Below are 15,592 nucleotides of genomic sequence, written 5' to 3' on the forward strand. Positions count from 1 at the left end.
TTCAGTCAGGCCACGGACCATTTGTGTTTTGATGGATTTGTTTTTGTTTCTACCAGCCTGGACAGCAGATATTGTTGAGCATGCTTCTCCTGGTAGCTAAGGGACTGACTCTTCAGGCTTATTTACTGCTTGCATGAGTGCCTGGCCTATTTTTAGGATCCAGCTAATCCATTAAAACATCACCACCAGTGACTCACAGTCCACAGCAGTCAAACTGAGAAATAGCGGAATGAAAGAAAAGCCATCCATCCACACACAGCGAGCACAGCATCCTAGCCCGCCACGGGAGCGTGTGCACCTGCCCACACGGGGGGAAGGGAAGCAACAGTGAATATAAAGAAGCCACCAAGGAAGCCAGGGAAGCAGTCACCTCAGGAGGACCTGGGAAGTGACAGACAGCCCTAATAACACAGAGCTCAGCATCGAGGAGGAGGAGAGCGGCAGCAGCGGGCCAGAGCACTTTACAAATGGCACGCTTTACCAAGGTGCTGCTGAGTGCGTCCTGGGTGCTCTTCAGAAAAGCTGATGTCCAGGGGCAGAGATGAGCAGGCTGCTGTCCACCAGGAGGCACTGAGGACAGAAGCCAAAAGTGGCTAGCCAGTGGTGTGCTCTTGGATAGGAGCTTCCCTAGTGGTGATGACGGCTGCTGATTTCTAACTTTGTACACGGGTCCTCGTGCTGCTCTGAAGGGGTGGACTTCTGGTCCTCACTCATATCTGGCTCCTACTGCTGGCTGGATACCTATACTCATGCCAGCTAGAGTGTCCATTTAGACTACCTAGTAGAAGTGGGAGCAATGGCCTTCCTCAGCACTGGGACAGACAACAAGGAGAGAGGCAGGCTCAGGGTGGCTTTGCTGGCTTCACGGAGAAAGCCATCTTTCTGACTAGTGTTGAGAAGACTTTCTTCTGTAAGTTATTTTCAGAGCAGACAATGGTGTATTTTCTCTCCAGAAGCAAACCTCTCCCTTTTCAGGGTCAACGTTGCTTACAGAATAATGAACACTGTGCCAAGTGCCAGGGCCACCAGGTATGGAGGACACACTGAGACATTTTGGGTTTGGTGTATCTACAAATGCATTTCCCCAGCTCATAAACTTGCATCATACCATGATACTAATTCCTTTTTCTTTTCTTTTTCTTTCTTTACTCCGGATCCCATAGCTGAGCCATGCCCCAGGCTTATGGCTCAATACTAGGAACAGGAAGTGGGATATATTTGGGAACTAACCCAAAGAAAGAAATCTGATGTCCTGTGGGGCTCCCAGGCCGAACCTGCCTTTGTGGGATGCTCTACTTGTCTACCTAGAGAGGAAAGAGCTTGCTTTCCTTGGCAAACACAGTCTTAGGGACAGATGCTTATAGTCTGTGCCATAGCGCTGTTCTACAAGGGTGTAACAGTGCACTGTGCAGCAAAGCCAGAGATGGTGGATGACAAACATAGAAAAAGCATTATACTATAATATTACTTCCTCATCATAAATGCCAGACAGAGACAACATTGGAGGCATCTTTCCACAAGAGAAAGTTATGTGAGAGAAGTTAGGATTCAGCTCCTAACTTAATAGTGGCCAAGGGCGTGGGAACATGGCTCTGTGGGTAATGGTACTCTTGCCACACAAACAAGAGGACCTGAGTTTGAATCCCCAACACCCATGTGAAAATCCAGGGTGGCTATGTATGCTTGTAACACCAGCATATTAGAGCATACATTTCCAGGGTTTGCTGGCCAGCCAGCCTAGACTAAAGGAAAGCATTCTCATCTGAAGGTATTACGGTAGTAAGGCAGGGAGGGAGAGAGGTAGACAGCCACCATCCTTCCCTGCTTCCTCATGGGCTCTACAGGCTTTTGCACCTACACTCTTAGACATAAAATTCTCCCCCACCTCTCTCTCTCTCTCCTTCCCCTCCCCAACAGTCACCAACACAAATACCTACTTCTGTTCCTACAATATCCATGTCTGATTATCTGGATGCCTCTAGAATATTCCCTGAATATACTTTTAACTTTTGATCACTGAAGCAAATAAAAACAACCAGGTTTGTTCTGGAAGACAGAAAATCAAAGGTTTCAAACAAAACCAAGCAAACAAACAGATGAGGAAGGTGAAGGGCAGAAACCTTAAGTAGTACAACTTTTGTCTGGTGATGTACAAGGAACTAGATTCCAACACACACAAACATTATGTACAGCATAGACACATACATACACACTATGGACAGACAGACAGACACACGTACCACAGACACACTCATACATATAAACTCTATAGACAGAGCCATACATATACACACCATAGACACACCCACACACCCACACACATATATCTCATAGATAGACATACAGTACACCACAGACATATATACACACATATACTCCATAGACAGTCACACAGACACAGATATACACACACCACACACATACACCATAGACACACACATACACACATATACCCCCATACCTCCATAGACAGACACACATACATATACACAGACAGATACATAGATACCCACACAGACACCATACACATACACACATAGACACACATAGACAAACACACACATAAAATTTAAAACCCCAAACAACAATGGAAAACAAAACCAAACCAAACCCTACAAGATGAGAAGATTGTCTTTATACAGCATCCTTAGGTTAGCCTGTTTTAGAAAAGAGAGAACATCCACTGGGGAAGCATGGGAAAACCACTTGCCCCACACAAATGCACATCTGGGCTTCCAGCTCTCCTCACTGCCCCTCAGTGTTCTCTGGGAAGGACCTTGGAGGTTTTCTGAAGCCATCCCTCCTTGCAGATTTCTGTTCCTGTAGAACTTATGTCTAGGGTCACAAAGCTATTTCTGTCTGAGAGAAACCATCTTTCTTCCACAAGTTCCCTAACTGATTTTGGGATTTTGCTCCAGAAGTCCAACAATTCGCTTATTTCTATATTTCCCTGTGGGTGTTGCTGTGAGCTGTATCTAACCAGTTGCAGAGACCCAGACATCTGCTCAGGCTAGGGAGAAAGGTCTTCCCAGAGATACTGGAGAAGGAGGGCTGCCATTGCAAGATCAATTAAATCTGCTGTCATTCTTTCTCCCTTACTGGGCTTCCCCCTCTCTCCCTTTTTCTCCGTCTGGCTCTGTGATTTCAAGCCTGCTGCGTGTGCAAGCACGGCTTGTGGAGCATTTCAGCTGTGATGATGTCAGCCGATCTCTGATAGGCTTCTAAAATAAAGCCACAAATCACTGGTTGGGTCTGAGCCTTGTTCTTTTATTTCCATGGCCCCAAACCCAAGAAGTCTCATTAGCAGACCACAGGCCTCTCTGGTCTAGCTTTGCAAAGGCACTTTCCATGACAGGAGAGATATAGATGGTCTGTCTGTCCATCACACTGCTGGGACCCCTGCTGTCAGGCAATGGTGTGTGTGTGTGTGTGCACGCGCGTGTGCGCACATGTACACTTTGGGGATGGTCAGGGGGAGAGCGTGGTCTGACCTCACAGCAAAGCCAGTGTCTTCGCGGTTTGAATACTCATTTTTGAGGATTTCCAAGCAGGGATAAACACAGAAAGATTGTTGGGTTCAATTCCCAGCATTGAAATAAATCAATCAGAGCTTTGCCTGATTGCCTCTGGTCAGACTTGCATTCTAAGGGCTAAAACTGAGGAAGAACACATCTTAGTCCATTTCCATGGTTCACCTAGGGCGTGAGAGCCCATTGAGCTGATGTCATTTTACGTAAGATGTGAGCAATAGCCTTATATGCTCTAAATAAACATGCCACCATCTTCTCCTCAGACTCAGAACTTTTCAGAAAACTTTCTTGGTCTTACCAAATACTGAATGACTGGGGCATACATCCATAAAGAACATTCTAGGTTAAAAGGCTTCAGGGAAGCAGGGCCTGTGACCTCGACCAAGATCCCACATCTGATCTTGTGGGAGATTTGCCCATGGAGCGGGTTGGGAGGGGTGGGGATGGGGACAAGCCTGGCCGACTCAGCAATGTGGTCAGTAAAGCTGCTGTTGCATATGAGTAGGCTCTGGATAAATGCTGGAAGATGATTTAAGATTCTGGAAAGGTGAACAAGATGTAGCTCAATTAGCAGAGTCCTTGCCTAGCAGGCATAAGGTCCTGGGCTGGATGCCCAATACCAAATAAACTGGGCATGGTGGTTCTTGCCTATAATCCCGTATCTTTGGAGACAGAGGCAGGAGGATCAGATTAGTGGACATCAGTTAGATACTGTGAAGCTGAGAACATACCGGGTGTCTGTTTTCCTACTTTGTGACTTTTGGCATGTAGTTTAGGTCATGTGGTATTAAGCTACCCCTACCCACTCCTCATATGACCCTAAACCTAGAAGAACAAGAGCCCCAACCCCCGACACATCTTTAGGACCTGCCAAGTATACTATCTGTGGTGGCTCTCTCTTAAGGGAACTCTTCTTCAGCCCTGAAGAGTCTCTCTCTCTCTCTCTCTCTCTCTCTCTCTCCTTCCACACACACCCTTCGGTCCCCAGGTTACCATGGGAACCCTACCTGATGTAATCACCATGCCAGGAGATGATAGAACGGGAGTAGGGGCCCCCTACCTGTATGACCCTGGTGAGGGTTACCTGGGCTCGGTGTTCACCAACAGCAAACTGTATCACGGCCACCCCGGGGCTGTGGCTCTCCTCGATTCTCTCCACAGTACTGGAGTCGATCTTGAGGTCATTGCTAATCTCTGCACTCTGGATGAAATCCTCCGTCTTCAGGTCCTCCACCTTCTTCAGCTCCCCGTTGGCCAGCTGGATGATGGAGCCTTTCATGAAATATGGCGGCAGCGTGGGAGACGCCGTGGTGGGGGACGCCACGGACTGCACCACCGGCAGGTGGATCTGGGCCTGCACCATGGCTGGGTAGGCAGCCTGGGTGACCAGAGCCTCTGGGTTGAAGTTCTCGCTCTTGGGCAGGGCGGTGGTGACAAACGTGTGAGGTACTGCAGCAAACTGGGGTGATGACGTCACGATGGCCGAGGCTGCCCCAGGCGTGTCCATGTCAGGGCTGCCCACCGGGATGAGCAGGGGCTGGTTACCTGGGATCACCAGGTGCTGCGGCAGACCACCAGCATAGGTGATTGCTTGCTGCTGGCCGCTCAGGTAGCCGATGACAGGAGGTTGAGTGCCAGCGTAGAAGGCCGTGGCTGGTAGGCCCACCGGGAGAGGCTCTGATGCACTGTGTGTGGTCTGAATGACCGTGTGGGGGGACAGCGCATAAGACCTGTGGCCCGGCTTCCCTAGGTGCAGGCCGCTCTTGTCATTGAGGGTGGATGGGGAGGCCTCTCGATGCGTGGTCTGCTGGGCCTCCAGGTCGGCTGAGGGTGTGCTGCTATTAGGCAGAACCATCACAGATCCACGGACCCCGGAGGTATCACGACTGCTGTAGTCTGCTGGGCTTGGGTGGACCACCACATGCCTGGACTCATAGGGATGAGGCACTGACTTACTGCTTGCCTTGCCTAGGCTCAGCTCCACAGAAGATGATGCCCCATACCTCCGGCTTTTCTCCATCTCCCCATTCAGGACTTCCTTGGCTTGCATAGCCTGCTGCAACCTGCTGCTCTCGGCTTTTTTGGTGGACTCTCGAGGAACAAAGTGGCCTCCGGCATCACTATATTGCACAACCACCTGGGATGAAGGCCCCAGGGTGAGTGTGTGCGGGATCATCGTCTGATGGGGATGGAGGTGGACCGGGATGGGTGGGGGAGATGTCGCCCGCCCGGAGCTCTGTGGAGAGCTGGAAATATGGATGTACTGGTTCTGCTGGGTGGGTGGAGGAGGGGACCCCGGGTTGACTAATCCTGCAGCCCTGCTGAGGTGCTGCTGCGGAGGGGGCTCAACCTTATGTCCTGGTGCCTGGCTCAGACTGCCCATGTTGGCCAGCAGGGTGGAATAAGCCTCCAGCTGGGAGCGCTGTGATGGAGTGGTGGCCCCTGCAGCTGAGGCTACTGCACTGGTGACCGGGTTGCCTGATGGGGAGATCAGCTGGGAAGGGATAAAGCCCGCGTAAGGCCCACTGTATTGGGAGGACCCAATGAACTGGAAGGTATGCGAAAGGTGGGCGTACTGCACAGGAGACACCGGGGTCCCTGACTGAGGAGGAGGGTACACGGTGGGCAGCGTGTTGGCTGTGGGGACTGACCTGGGGGCACTGGGTGGGGAGTAATCCAGCCCTGCGGACAGTGCTTTATGTAAACCCATTCCTTGTAAACCATGCTCCCCGGAAGTCCCTGCTGACCCGTGCCGCCCACCCCCATGGCCGCGGATGCCAGGGGTGCTGGGGAGCCAGGCCACACCCTCCACGCAGTGGTTGTCGCTGGGCAGAGCAGTGGCCTTCTCCTCCGAGGGCCGGCTGGTGGCGGGGATCTCACGTTTCTTGGGAGGCAGGCATTCGTTGCTCCGCTCTTGGTTGGATTTCATTTTTCGCCGTCCCCCCTCCACGGTGGCTGTTTCACTGGCTGGCCGGCTCTGGTTTTAGTCTGATAAACAGAGAGTCACATTGGATTTCTGTAGGGGATCCAGGCCCTTCATGGGGAATCATCTCCCCGTGGGTTCTTTAGGCTGGCAGTGGCAGCTCCGGATTCTGAGGAGGAGGAGGAGGAGGAGGAGGAGGAGGAGGAGGAGGAGATGAGGAAAGGAAAGAGAGAAGACAGGGGGGAAAAAATCAAAACGTCAGCTCTAGGGAGAGAAACCCCACCAAGCCAAACCAACCAATCAACCCACCAACCACCAAAAACACTATTACCAACAAGACTAAGAGGAGAGGGACCCTCTCAGTTGGAATTCCAAAAGCAGATTATGGCCTAAGTGTTAAAATAGATAAAATGTTACCTGGTCTAAAGAGCCAGTAATAGTGACTAAGTTTCTTAAACATTTGCTTACTTATGATTTATTTATTTGCGCAGGTGCTTGTGAGAGTTTATGCACACCACCTATGTGCCAGTGCCTACAGAGACCACAAGAGGGCATTGGGTCTCCTGACACTGGAGTTATTGGCAGCTGTGAATCACAGTGTGAGTGCTAGGACCGGAACTTAGATCCTCTAGAAGAGCAGTAAGCGGCTGTCTTGACCACCGGCCACGTCTCCTGCACAGATGCACTTTCTTAACAAAATAGAGCAGGCAACTGAGCAACTCAAACATTTCTCTGCCTCTTCTCTCTCCTCTACCCCTTTCTTCTCTTCCTGGAGGGTGGATGGTCACTTTTTTTTTTTTTTTTTTTTAACAGCATCTCTTGTTGCTCAGGCTGGCCTCAAATTGGCCATGCAATGAAGGCTGGCTTGAATTCATGATCCTCCTGCATCAGCCTCCCAAAAGTTAGGATCACAGCCCCCCCCCCCAATTTTTTGGTAGATGATGCATTTCTGTAAATTGTTTACACAGAAAGGTTGGTACCATTCCCCGTCATTTGAGTAAGTTTATCTCAGTCCAATAAGATCCCAATTGTTTTGTGAAGGAGCAAGTTTTGAATAGAGATGCCCAGTGAGTCTTTGGGCAGCTTTGATGCCAGACCCAAACTCACTTGGCTTCAGGGCTACACTCAATCTACAGCAGTGTCCCCTATTCTAACAGTGCCTCCCACAATACACCCATGTACCCCAACTCAGCAGCAGTATCCCAAAATAATTCTTCTCACTATAAGTCTCAAGGGAATTTCATGTACAGTCACTTATAAGGAAACAGTAAGACGACTTTGAGATAGTTACAAAAACTATTCTAGTTTTTTTTTTATTAAACCAAACATAATATGTAAGATAAACCCTGTTATAGTGGCTCATGTAATTCCAGCACTTTGAAAACTGGGGCAGGAAAATGACCACAACTTTAGGCTTCCTTGTGCTACAGTATAAAATGCGGTCTCATAAAAATGCTGCATAAATAAGTACATGAATATGAAAGTAAAGTTGAACCTAGGCTTTGAAAGTTTCCTTAATAAAAGTTAGGCACGTGCTTCACCCACGTGCCTTCTCTTCCAAGTTTGTCTCTGAATATTTTCTCTCCACATCTCCTCCTCTTCTCCCCAGCAGGGACCTGCTCACTATGAGCAGGGGATGAAATATTTGCCAGACAAATTGCAGCCACGTGTCCAAACCTAGCGATGCCAGGAACTCTTACGGGAACAATCCCTGCCTCCATCTCAGAGAGACACTGAATTCTGAGTCACCACCCTTGTGTGAGCAATGTCTACCTGGCACAGGGTAGACTGCCAAGAAGACCAGTGTGAAGCACGGTAGCAGCAGGAGATAGGAGCACTGCCCACACGGTGAAGCTGCAGAGGGAAACAACATCAAAGGCTCTGATCTGGGGAGCTGCTTTTCTGGGGTTGGAACTTGAATGAATACATTTCCTCCTCAGATTGTTTTTCCTATGATCTGACTTTAGAACAGACCCTCAAACTGGGTGTGGTCACGAGTGTCTGTAATCTCAGCCCATGGGAGGCTGAGGCAGGAAAGTTGAGACTTTGTAGACCAGCTGCTTGGGCTACAAAGAAAGACCCTGTCTAAAGGGGCAGAAAAAGTAAGCAAGCAAACAGGCAAACAAACAAAGAAACACACAAACAAACAAAAAAAAAACAAATCAAAATGAAAACTCTAAGCCCTTACCAAGCAGAACCAAACGCATACTGTAAGCTCCCAGTCTTTAACAATTCAAGCAATGTCCATGTAGAACCAACAGCAAGATCCACAGTGCAGCATAATCCTGTGCTCAGCTCCTCATCCCTGTATCACACAACTCCAAATGGCTCTCATCCAGTTTAGTGTGTGTGTGTGTGTGTGTGTGTGTGTGTGTGTGCGACTAGCATGTCACAGTGTGCATGCAGATGTCGAAGGACAACTTTAGGGGTTGGTTCTCACCTTGCACCTAACTTGAGATGGGGGCAGAGGGTGACTCATCACTATTTTGTAAACCAGGCCAGCTGGCCTGCAGGCTTCTATAGGTTTTGGAGGTACAGACTCACGCCCTCACGATTGTGTGATAAGTAGTTTACTCTTCAGACCCCACTTTCCACTTCCCACCTGGGGCAAGGTGAGGATGGTTTAATCCCTCTCATTTGTTTTGTTTCAACATCACCAGAACAAAGCGACAAATGCCCCAAGAAGCTGCCCCCCCCCTCCTGAGTTTGAACAGGCAGATAGAACCTAAGAATGCAAATGTGTATAGGATAGTGGAGGTTTTTGGACACTCAAGTGTCTGAACATGAGAGTTATGTCAATAAGAAAAGCCCTCTCCCCCCAATACTGACAGGGCAGCCAGTAAACACGGGAAACAGAAGTCAAAAGACGTAAGTTATTCATACTGACAAAATTAAAAATAGCATGTACCTGAAGATGTAGAAAAACTGAAAGTGGGTAAGGAATTATGTTGTAAGTAACTTTATTCGGTAGGAATCTCTCCTATTAGGAGGACGAAGCATCATCGATACCCGGTGTTTTAAAATCCATTGTAAGGACGGACCAAAGCCAAACCCCCAAAGTATCAAAAGCATTGTTAATTTTTGCTGTCTTAAAAAAAAAAAAAAAAAAAAAACAAAACCATTAGTGCCAACCTTTTATCTCTAGACTCTGAGAATCACTCTTAAGAAAGAGGATGGCTAAGCTCTAACTTTAAAATGACTTAGTTATTTTATTTTATCTGTATGAGTGTTTTTCCTGCACGCAGGTGTACTACATGTGTGCCTGTTGCCCACAGAAGTCGTAAGAGGAAATCAGATTCCCTAGGAAGTGGAGTTGTTGGGACTTGACCCTGCGTCTTCTGCAAAGAGCAACTAGAACTCTTAACCAGTGAGCTATCTTTCCAGCCCAGAGTCCCCTCTCTCATACCAGCTGACAAGGGAACATAACCATTTAATCATTGCTGAGGTCTGCTCAGAGAACCAACCGTTCCATGCTCCCCCTGCTGGCAGCACAGGTGCACTGCCCCATAAAACGCCGCAGGATTTCATTAGGGATGTTCATGCAAGAGTGATATGTCAGAATAGGAAATGAGAGCATTTGCATATAGTAGTAGCCCCAGCCAGCGAGGGAATAGGTTAATTAGCTCAAGGCAGCTTGAGGGAAGAAAACGCAGGGGGCATGAAAGTCCTTTCAAAGCCAAGTAAAATGTCAAACACATTCAGGATGAGTCTTTAGCAACAGGCAAACAGAAAACTGCCTGAGCACGTGACTGCTGTATGCAAAACCAGCAAGCTCCTGTGAAGGCTGAGATGGCTCTCAGAGGCACAAGGATTTATTTATGCTACTTATCTGATAGAGGCTGGCTGGCTCTTCAGTCCTGAACGCTAACCGGGCTGAGCTTCTGCTAATGAACTAGCAGGAGATATCAACTGTATGTATTTATTTTTAGGACCGAAGATCAGACCCAGCACCTTGTCGATGCCTGACAAGTACTCTCCCACTTAGCACTATCTCTCTTCATCATATATCACCGCTGACAAATTCAAACTCATTCTGCTCACCTTAGCTGGAGATTCGCTTTGCTGAAACAAGGATGGAGCAATTAATAAAGATGCTGGAGTGTCCCAGGCTGAAGTGAGGCAAATCTCAGGCCATCATCCTAATTGCTTACATTTTAAAATTTTATAATTAGGACATTTATTATTATTATTACTATTATTATTATTGACATGTGCTATCAGCATGGAGCTGGTTCTCTCTGTCCATCACGGGGCTCTTGGAGAATCTGACTCAGGTTGTCTGGCTTGGTGGCAATGCCTTTACCCACTGAGCCATCTCTCTGAGCCTAGAGTAATAGTTTTTAACAGAAGAGGAATCTTGCTATGTTGTCTGGACTCAAGAGATCTTGGCCCTGGCTCCCCTGTTGCTACCTCTCTAGGTATTATCCTAAATGTGGGAGTGTTTGCCATGAAAGATGGCCAATTGGAGGGAGTGAGGTCTTTCTCCGTTCTACTAGCTCTCTGAAATGCCTGCATCTTCCACAAAGTGGTAGTGGATCCTGCTGGATTTTCACTCATCCACTAGGGGGCGCCATGCCCCATTACTGAGCAGTGGTGCGCTCCGGAGTTTTCATTACACATTATTATATATATATATTTCATTATTTTATTCTATTTTTGCACTCTGCCTTTCCTTCCCTCCTAAATGGTCTTCTTCTTTTCACAAAATACTAATAGTTTATTCTTTCAAGACTCTCTTTCTCTCATTATCTCAAAATCTATACCAGAAACATGATTTAAATTTGTAGGTCTGTCCAACTGGTTTGACATTGTGACATATCATCGCTACCTAGAAAGTTCACACTAAAGAACTGCTCAATGAGATTTTTCCCCCACAACGTTTGCTCCTCAAAATAAATCTGATGATGTTTTAGGTAAGTTTATAATTTTGTATCGGCCACCTTGACGGGGGTCATGTGTGGTCTGCAGGCTGGGCATGCCTTTAGCTATTGTGCCATTCTGTACAGGATGCATGATGCTTTTGCTCAAGTTTGGTTCCATTCCCCCCACCCCTGTCTTGGCCGAGAAGAGGCAAGACCTTTCTGTGCTACATTTCTGTCTTCTGTGAGGATGGATGGCTACTGGTTTTAAGGTCTGTAAATAGCAACTGGCTGCTTAGAATAGAAGACGCTTCTAGAATTTGACATATGGCCTTAAAAAACACACACACATTTCAAGGGTGAGGGTTAAGGGGAGATGCCGTTTCTACACACACAATCCTGACATTCTCAGTGAGTGAGTTGGACGCACCCCCCACCCCCCCCAGCTTCCACAAATAAGAGGAAGAAATGTAGATGGCTCATCAGGGTTAGAGCAGGTTCAGCGCCATAAACCTGCAAATTTCAAACACAGAACGTCCCACAAATTGCCCAAGTCTGTGAGTAGCCACAGGACACAAGTAAGAAATTCCACACCTGCCCTCCCATGGTGGACTGGAGTCACATGATAGGCTCCCTAAAAATATTACATAAAATGAAGATGATTGTCTCCTTCGTTAAGGCGCAAATACACGTTTGGGTGCCGTTCTCAGGTGCACAAATATTTAAAACTGAGGAAGTAGTGCATGAGGAACACGTCTTGTCCTAAACGCTTTGGATAAGGGATGCTAAACCACGCCAGGAGATAGGACCCTTGGCGTACTGACAGAGGTCACGCGGACACGGTGAGACTTCTTAGGTCCTCGCCTTGAGCCTTCCCATTTGATTTTATCACCAGAAGAATTTCTGGGTGCTACGGACAGAGGTCCTTCAGTTTGGCTAACTTTGAAAAACAAGCCCAAACCCAACATCCTGGGAGTATCCAGGAATGAGGCAACGGTCCTAACTAGACATCCTCAGGCTTGACTGGCCTGGCTTGCCTTAAAGGAAGTGGATCTGTGTTCCCGTACCAACCATGTTCTTCATAATCTGCCTCTTCAGCGGGCCTTCGCTGCTCAGCGTCAGCACAGGGCCCGGGACGGGTTGTCTCAGCACTATTTTTTGGTTCTGCTCTGTTCAACATTTTATTAGTGTTTTGGTTATCATCTGTAGAGGTAGCAGAAGGCTGGAGGGAATATTTAGTGTGTTGTGATTAATATGCAAATATATCCCCAGAGGCTGGACGTGATGGCATAGAACCAAGAAAACTAAGATTAATGAGAATAAAAATAAATGCCCGACCTGGGTTTTAATAGCTCAATTAGCTTAGTTGGAAGAGCTCTGGCTGAAGAATGGTTTAAAGGAAGACATCTAGGATTTGTTTGGCTTTTTCGTTTTTTGAGACAGGACCTCTCAGGTAGCCTAGGTTGGCTCACAGATGTGCCATGTAGCTAAGGACGGCCTTGAACTTCTGGTTCTCCTGCCTCTTCCCTCTGAGATCGGGATTACAGGTGTGTGCCCCACCCCAAGTCTGGGACTCACTAATCCAGTGGTCATGTATGGCACACTCTATGCTGGAAGCATTGTTGTTATAACAGTGTGCTGACAAAGAGTGGCTCCCCACCCACTGTGTGCTGAAAGGAAAAGCAATGACTAGAAGTAAGTGGGCCGAGACTGTTCAAATAAACCTTGTACTATAGAAAAACTGATCAAGGACTTTATTTTTTGCTGCACTAAGTGTCATGTGCTGCTGGGGTGACAAAAGAAACCAGGTTGTCCTTTCTAGGCAAGTGACATGGTGTCCCCGACCCAGCTCCCAATGGGCTCAGTGTGACTCGGGCTATAGTAACTCCTGCCCTGGTGGGGCACTAAGAATTGTGAGCACCCATGCGTCCTCTAGGCAAGCTTTCTGTGTGTCAGAGAAAGCACATGCAGGCCAGGTGTGCGGGCACACACATCTGTAAACACAGCACTGTGGGAATTGGAGGCTGCAAGACTCTGTCCCAAAACAATGGAAGCAGTCTAGAAGAAGAGGGAAGGCCTTAGTCTCAGTGTGCATCCTGCACAGACTCCACTTAGCTGGGGGCAGTCACACACCACAGTGCCTTTAAGGAAGAGAGAGGCCTGGAGGTGCTGTCGTGCATGGCTGTAGTCTCTGGGGGCAGTAAGGGTGTCTGCCAAGGTGAAGCAGAAGAAATGTGTGTGCATATTTGAAAGCTTTTTTGGGGGGGGCGGGGAGGATAAATGAATATGATTGAATTTAACACTTAACATGATTACAACATTTAAAACCTCTCTAAATAGCACAAGTCCCATTTGGGTGCACAGTAGCTAATGAAAGCTGTGTTTAGGGCAGGGTGGTCCTTCTGACTAAAAGCCTTTAGGATAGCCAGCCATGGTGAAGTGTTCCTTGGGTGTTCTGGTCAGTTTGCCTTTTTAGCCTCTTTCCCCTTTTCGAGATTATAATTATATTCCCCCACCCCAAATCCTCTCATATACTCCCTCTTGCTCTCAAACGCAGGGCCTCTTTTTCCCATTAACAGCTATTGCATGCATGTATCTGTATGTCCGATACAATATTCATCCCTAAATATAACCTGCTCAGTTTATATACTGTTACTTGTACTGATGTTTTCCTGGCTGACCATCTGGTATTGGATAACAAACTGGTGTGCTGGCTGCCTTGTCTTGATGTCCTTGATTGGCAGGTAGCTAAATCTTGCCCCGTTTGTCTTTCTGTGGGACATAGTATTTACTGGTATGTGTCAGTAGGATGGAGGGGCAGTCTTCGCTAAGGCTTGGAGGAAGCTGTATTTAGGCTCTTGGTCCAACGCCATTCAAGTCCATGTGGTAATAGAGAGCACTGGGGGGGTGGGCTATCTGGAAACATCTCAACAGCTGTCTTGTGGTGCGGGTCCACCACACATGTCCCTGGCTCTCACAAGCCCAGGGACATGAGTCTGGACCAGGATGGAGGGGACAAGGCAGGCATCTGGCTTGAGACATCTGTAGAAGCTGCTCACATGGGGAATGTGGCTGCAGCTCAGTGTGGCCAGTGTCCCCTGGCTGCTTGCCCACTCTGGAATTCCTGGAAAGGCTCAAGACAGGAAAATGGCCATCTGGATCCAGGTCCCAAGAGAACTGTCCTGCAGAGGTTGAGTCAGAGTTTTTGAGAAAAGCTGGAAATGCCGTTCTGTCAGGACTTTTCCTGGTTTCAGTGCCGAAGCAAAAACTGTTCAGCCTTCCAGTGTCCCCTGGGCCAGAACAGCTTCCCGAGGCGCCCGCATGGCTGGTGATCCGCCACTTAGGCTGGATGCCTGCGAAGAGTCATGGGGACCTTCAGGGATCTTGATCTGGCCTAATGCAAACAGCTTTAAGGACAGGGGAAGGTGGCCTTCCGTGTGGCCACAGCCCCGAGACTGCTGGGACAAGGGGACAACTGATCAGGTCAGCATTGTCAGAATGGGGAGGAAGTGACCCTGTTGTGTTGGCTCTTGACAATGTCCTGTAACACAGCTTCCTGTAGAGTGCATGAAGCATTTCCCCATAAAAATCAATACAAAATGTTAGTGTTATTGTTATTCAATAATGATAGGAAGGTGATACATATGTGATCTGTCTCTCCCTGTCTTTCTGTCTCTCTGTCTGTCTCTGTCTCTGTCTCTGTCTCTCTCTCTCTCTCTCTCTCTCTCTCACACACACACACACACACACACACACACACACATCTCCCTATCCCCATCTTTTTTCTTCCCTTGATAGGTTCTCCTGTTGTTCGGGCTGACCTGTGGGTTGTGGGTTCTCCTTATTCCCACAGATTCTAAGATTGCCAATGTGCCCCATCATGTGTGGCTGCTACTGATGAGGAAGGACTCAAAGATGCTCAAGATCAGGCTGCGGTGCAATGACAAGGACAAGACAAACGATGGTCAAGGAAAGGGCAGATTCCAATCCTGACTTTATTCCTACCTGACCTCACAATCTTCTAAAATTTCCTTTCCTCCTAATGCAAGTTTTATTTTACTTGAATTATACATAAGCCCTGTTTAAGGAGATAATTACTTACCCAGCTTGTAATTTTATCAGTAATATCTCTGCTGATAAAAAGGGGAGACACTGATTTGCACAGAGCCTGGCATAATGTCCATGCTTGATCGATGATAACCATCATATGTGGAATTCCGCAGACATCCCTCCACTGCTTCCCAGCAGTCAGCTGTCATTCTCTGTTGTCTGTGTCTCCT

The 15,592-nt window shown here is 47.9% G+C and overlaps 1 protein-coding gene across 19 annotated transcripts in view; it reads right to left on the reverse strand.

Annotated features, from left to right (window-relative positions):
• Positions 1-15,592, reverse strand: part of Atxn1 (ataxin 1) — a 415,237-nt gene that overhangs the window by 12,204 nt on the left and 387,441 nt on the right. For 18 of the 19 annotated variants that reach the window (NM_001199304.1, NM_009124.6, XM_011244386.3 and 15 more), the window contains one exon: positions 4,615-6,622. In NM_001199304.1, coding sequence (NP_001186233.1) covers positions 4,615-6,459 — 1,845 coding nt within the window. In that variant the 5' untranslated portion in view covers positions 6,460-6,622. Of the gene's footprint in view, positions 1-4,590; positions 6,623-15,592 lie in introns of all 19 variants that reach the window. The other variant, NM_001199305.1, reaches the window with a different exon arrangement.

Source organism: Mus musculus, chromosome 13 (genome assembly GCF_000001635.26).
Source record: "Mus musculus strain C57BL/6J chromosome 13, GRCm38.p6 C57BL/6J".
NCBI lineage: Eukaryota > Metazoa > Chordata > Mammalia > Rodentia > Muridae > Mus > Mus musculus.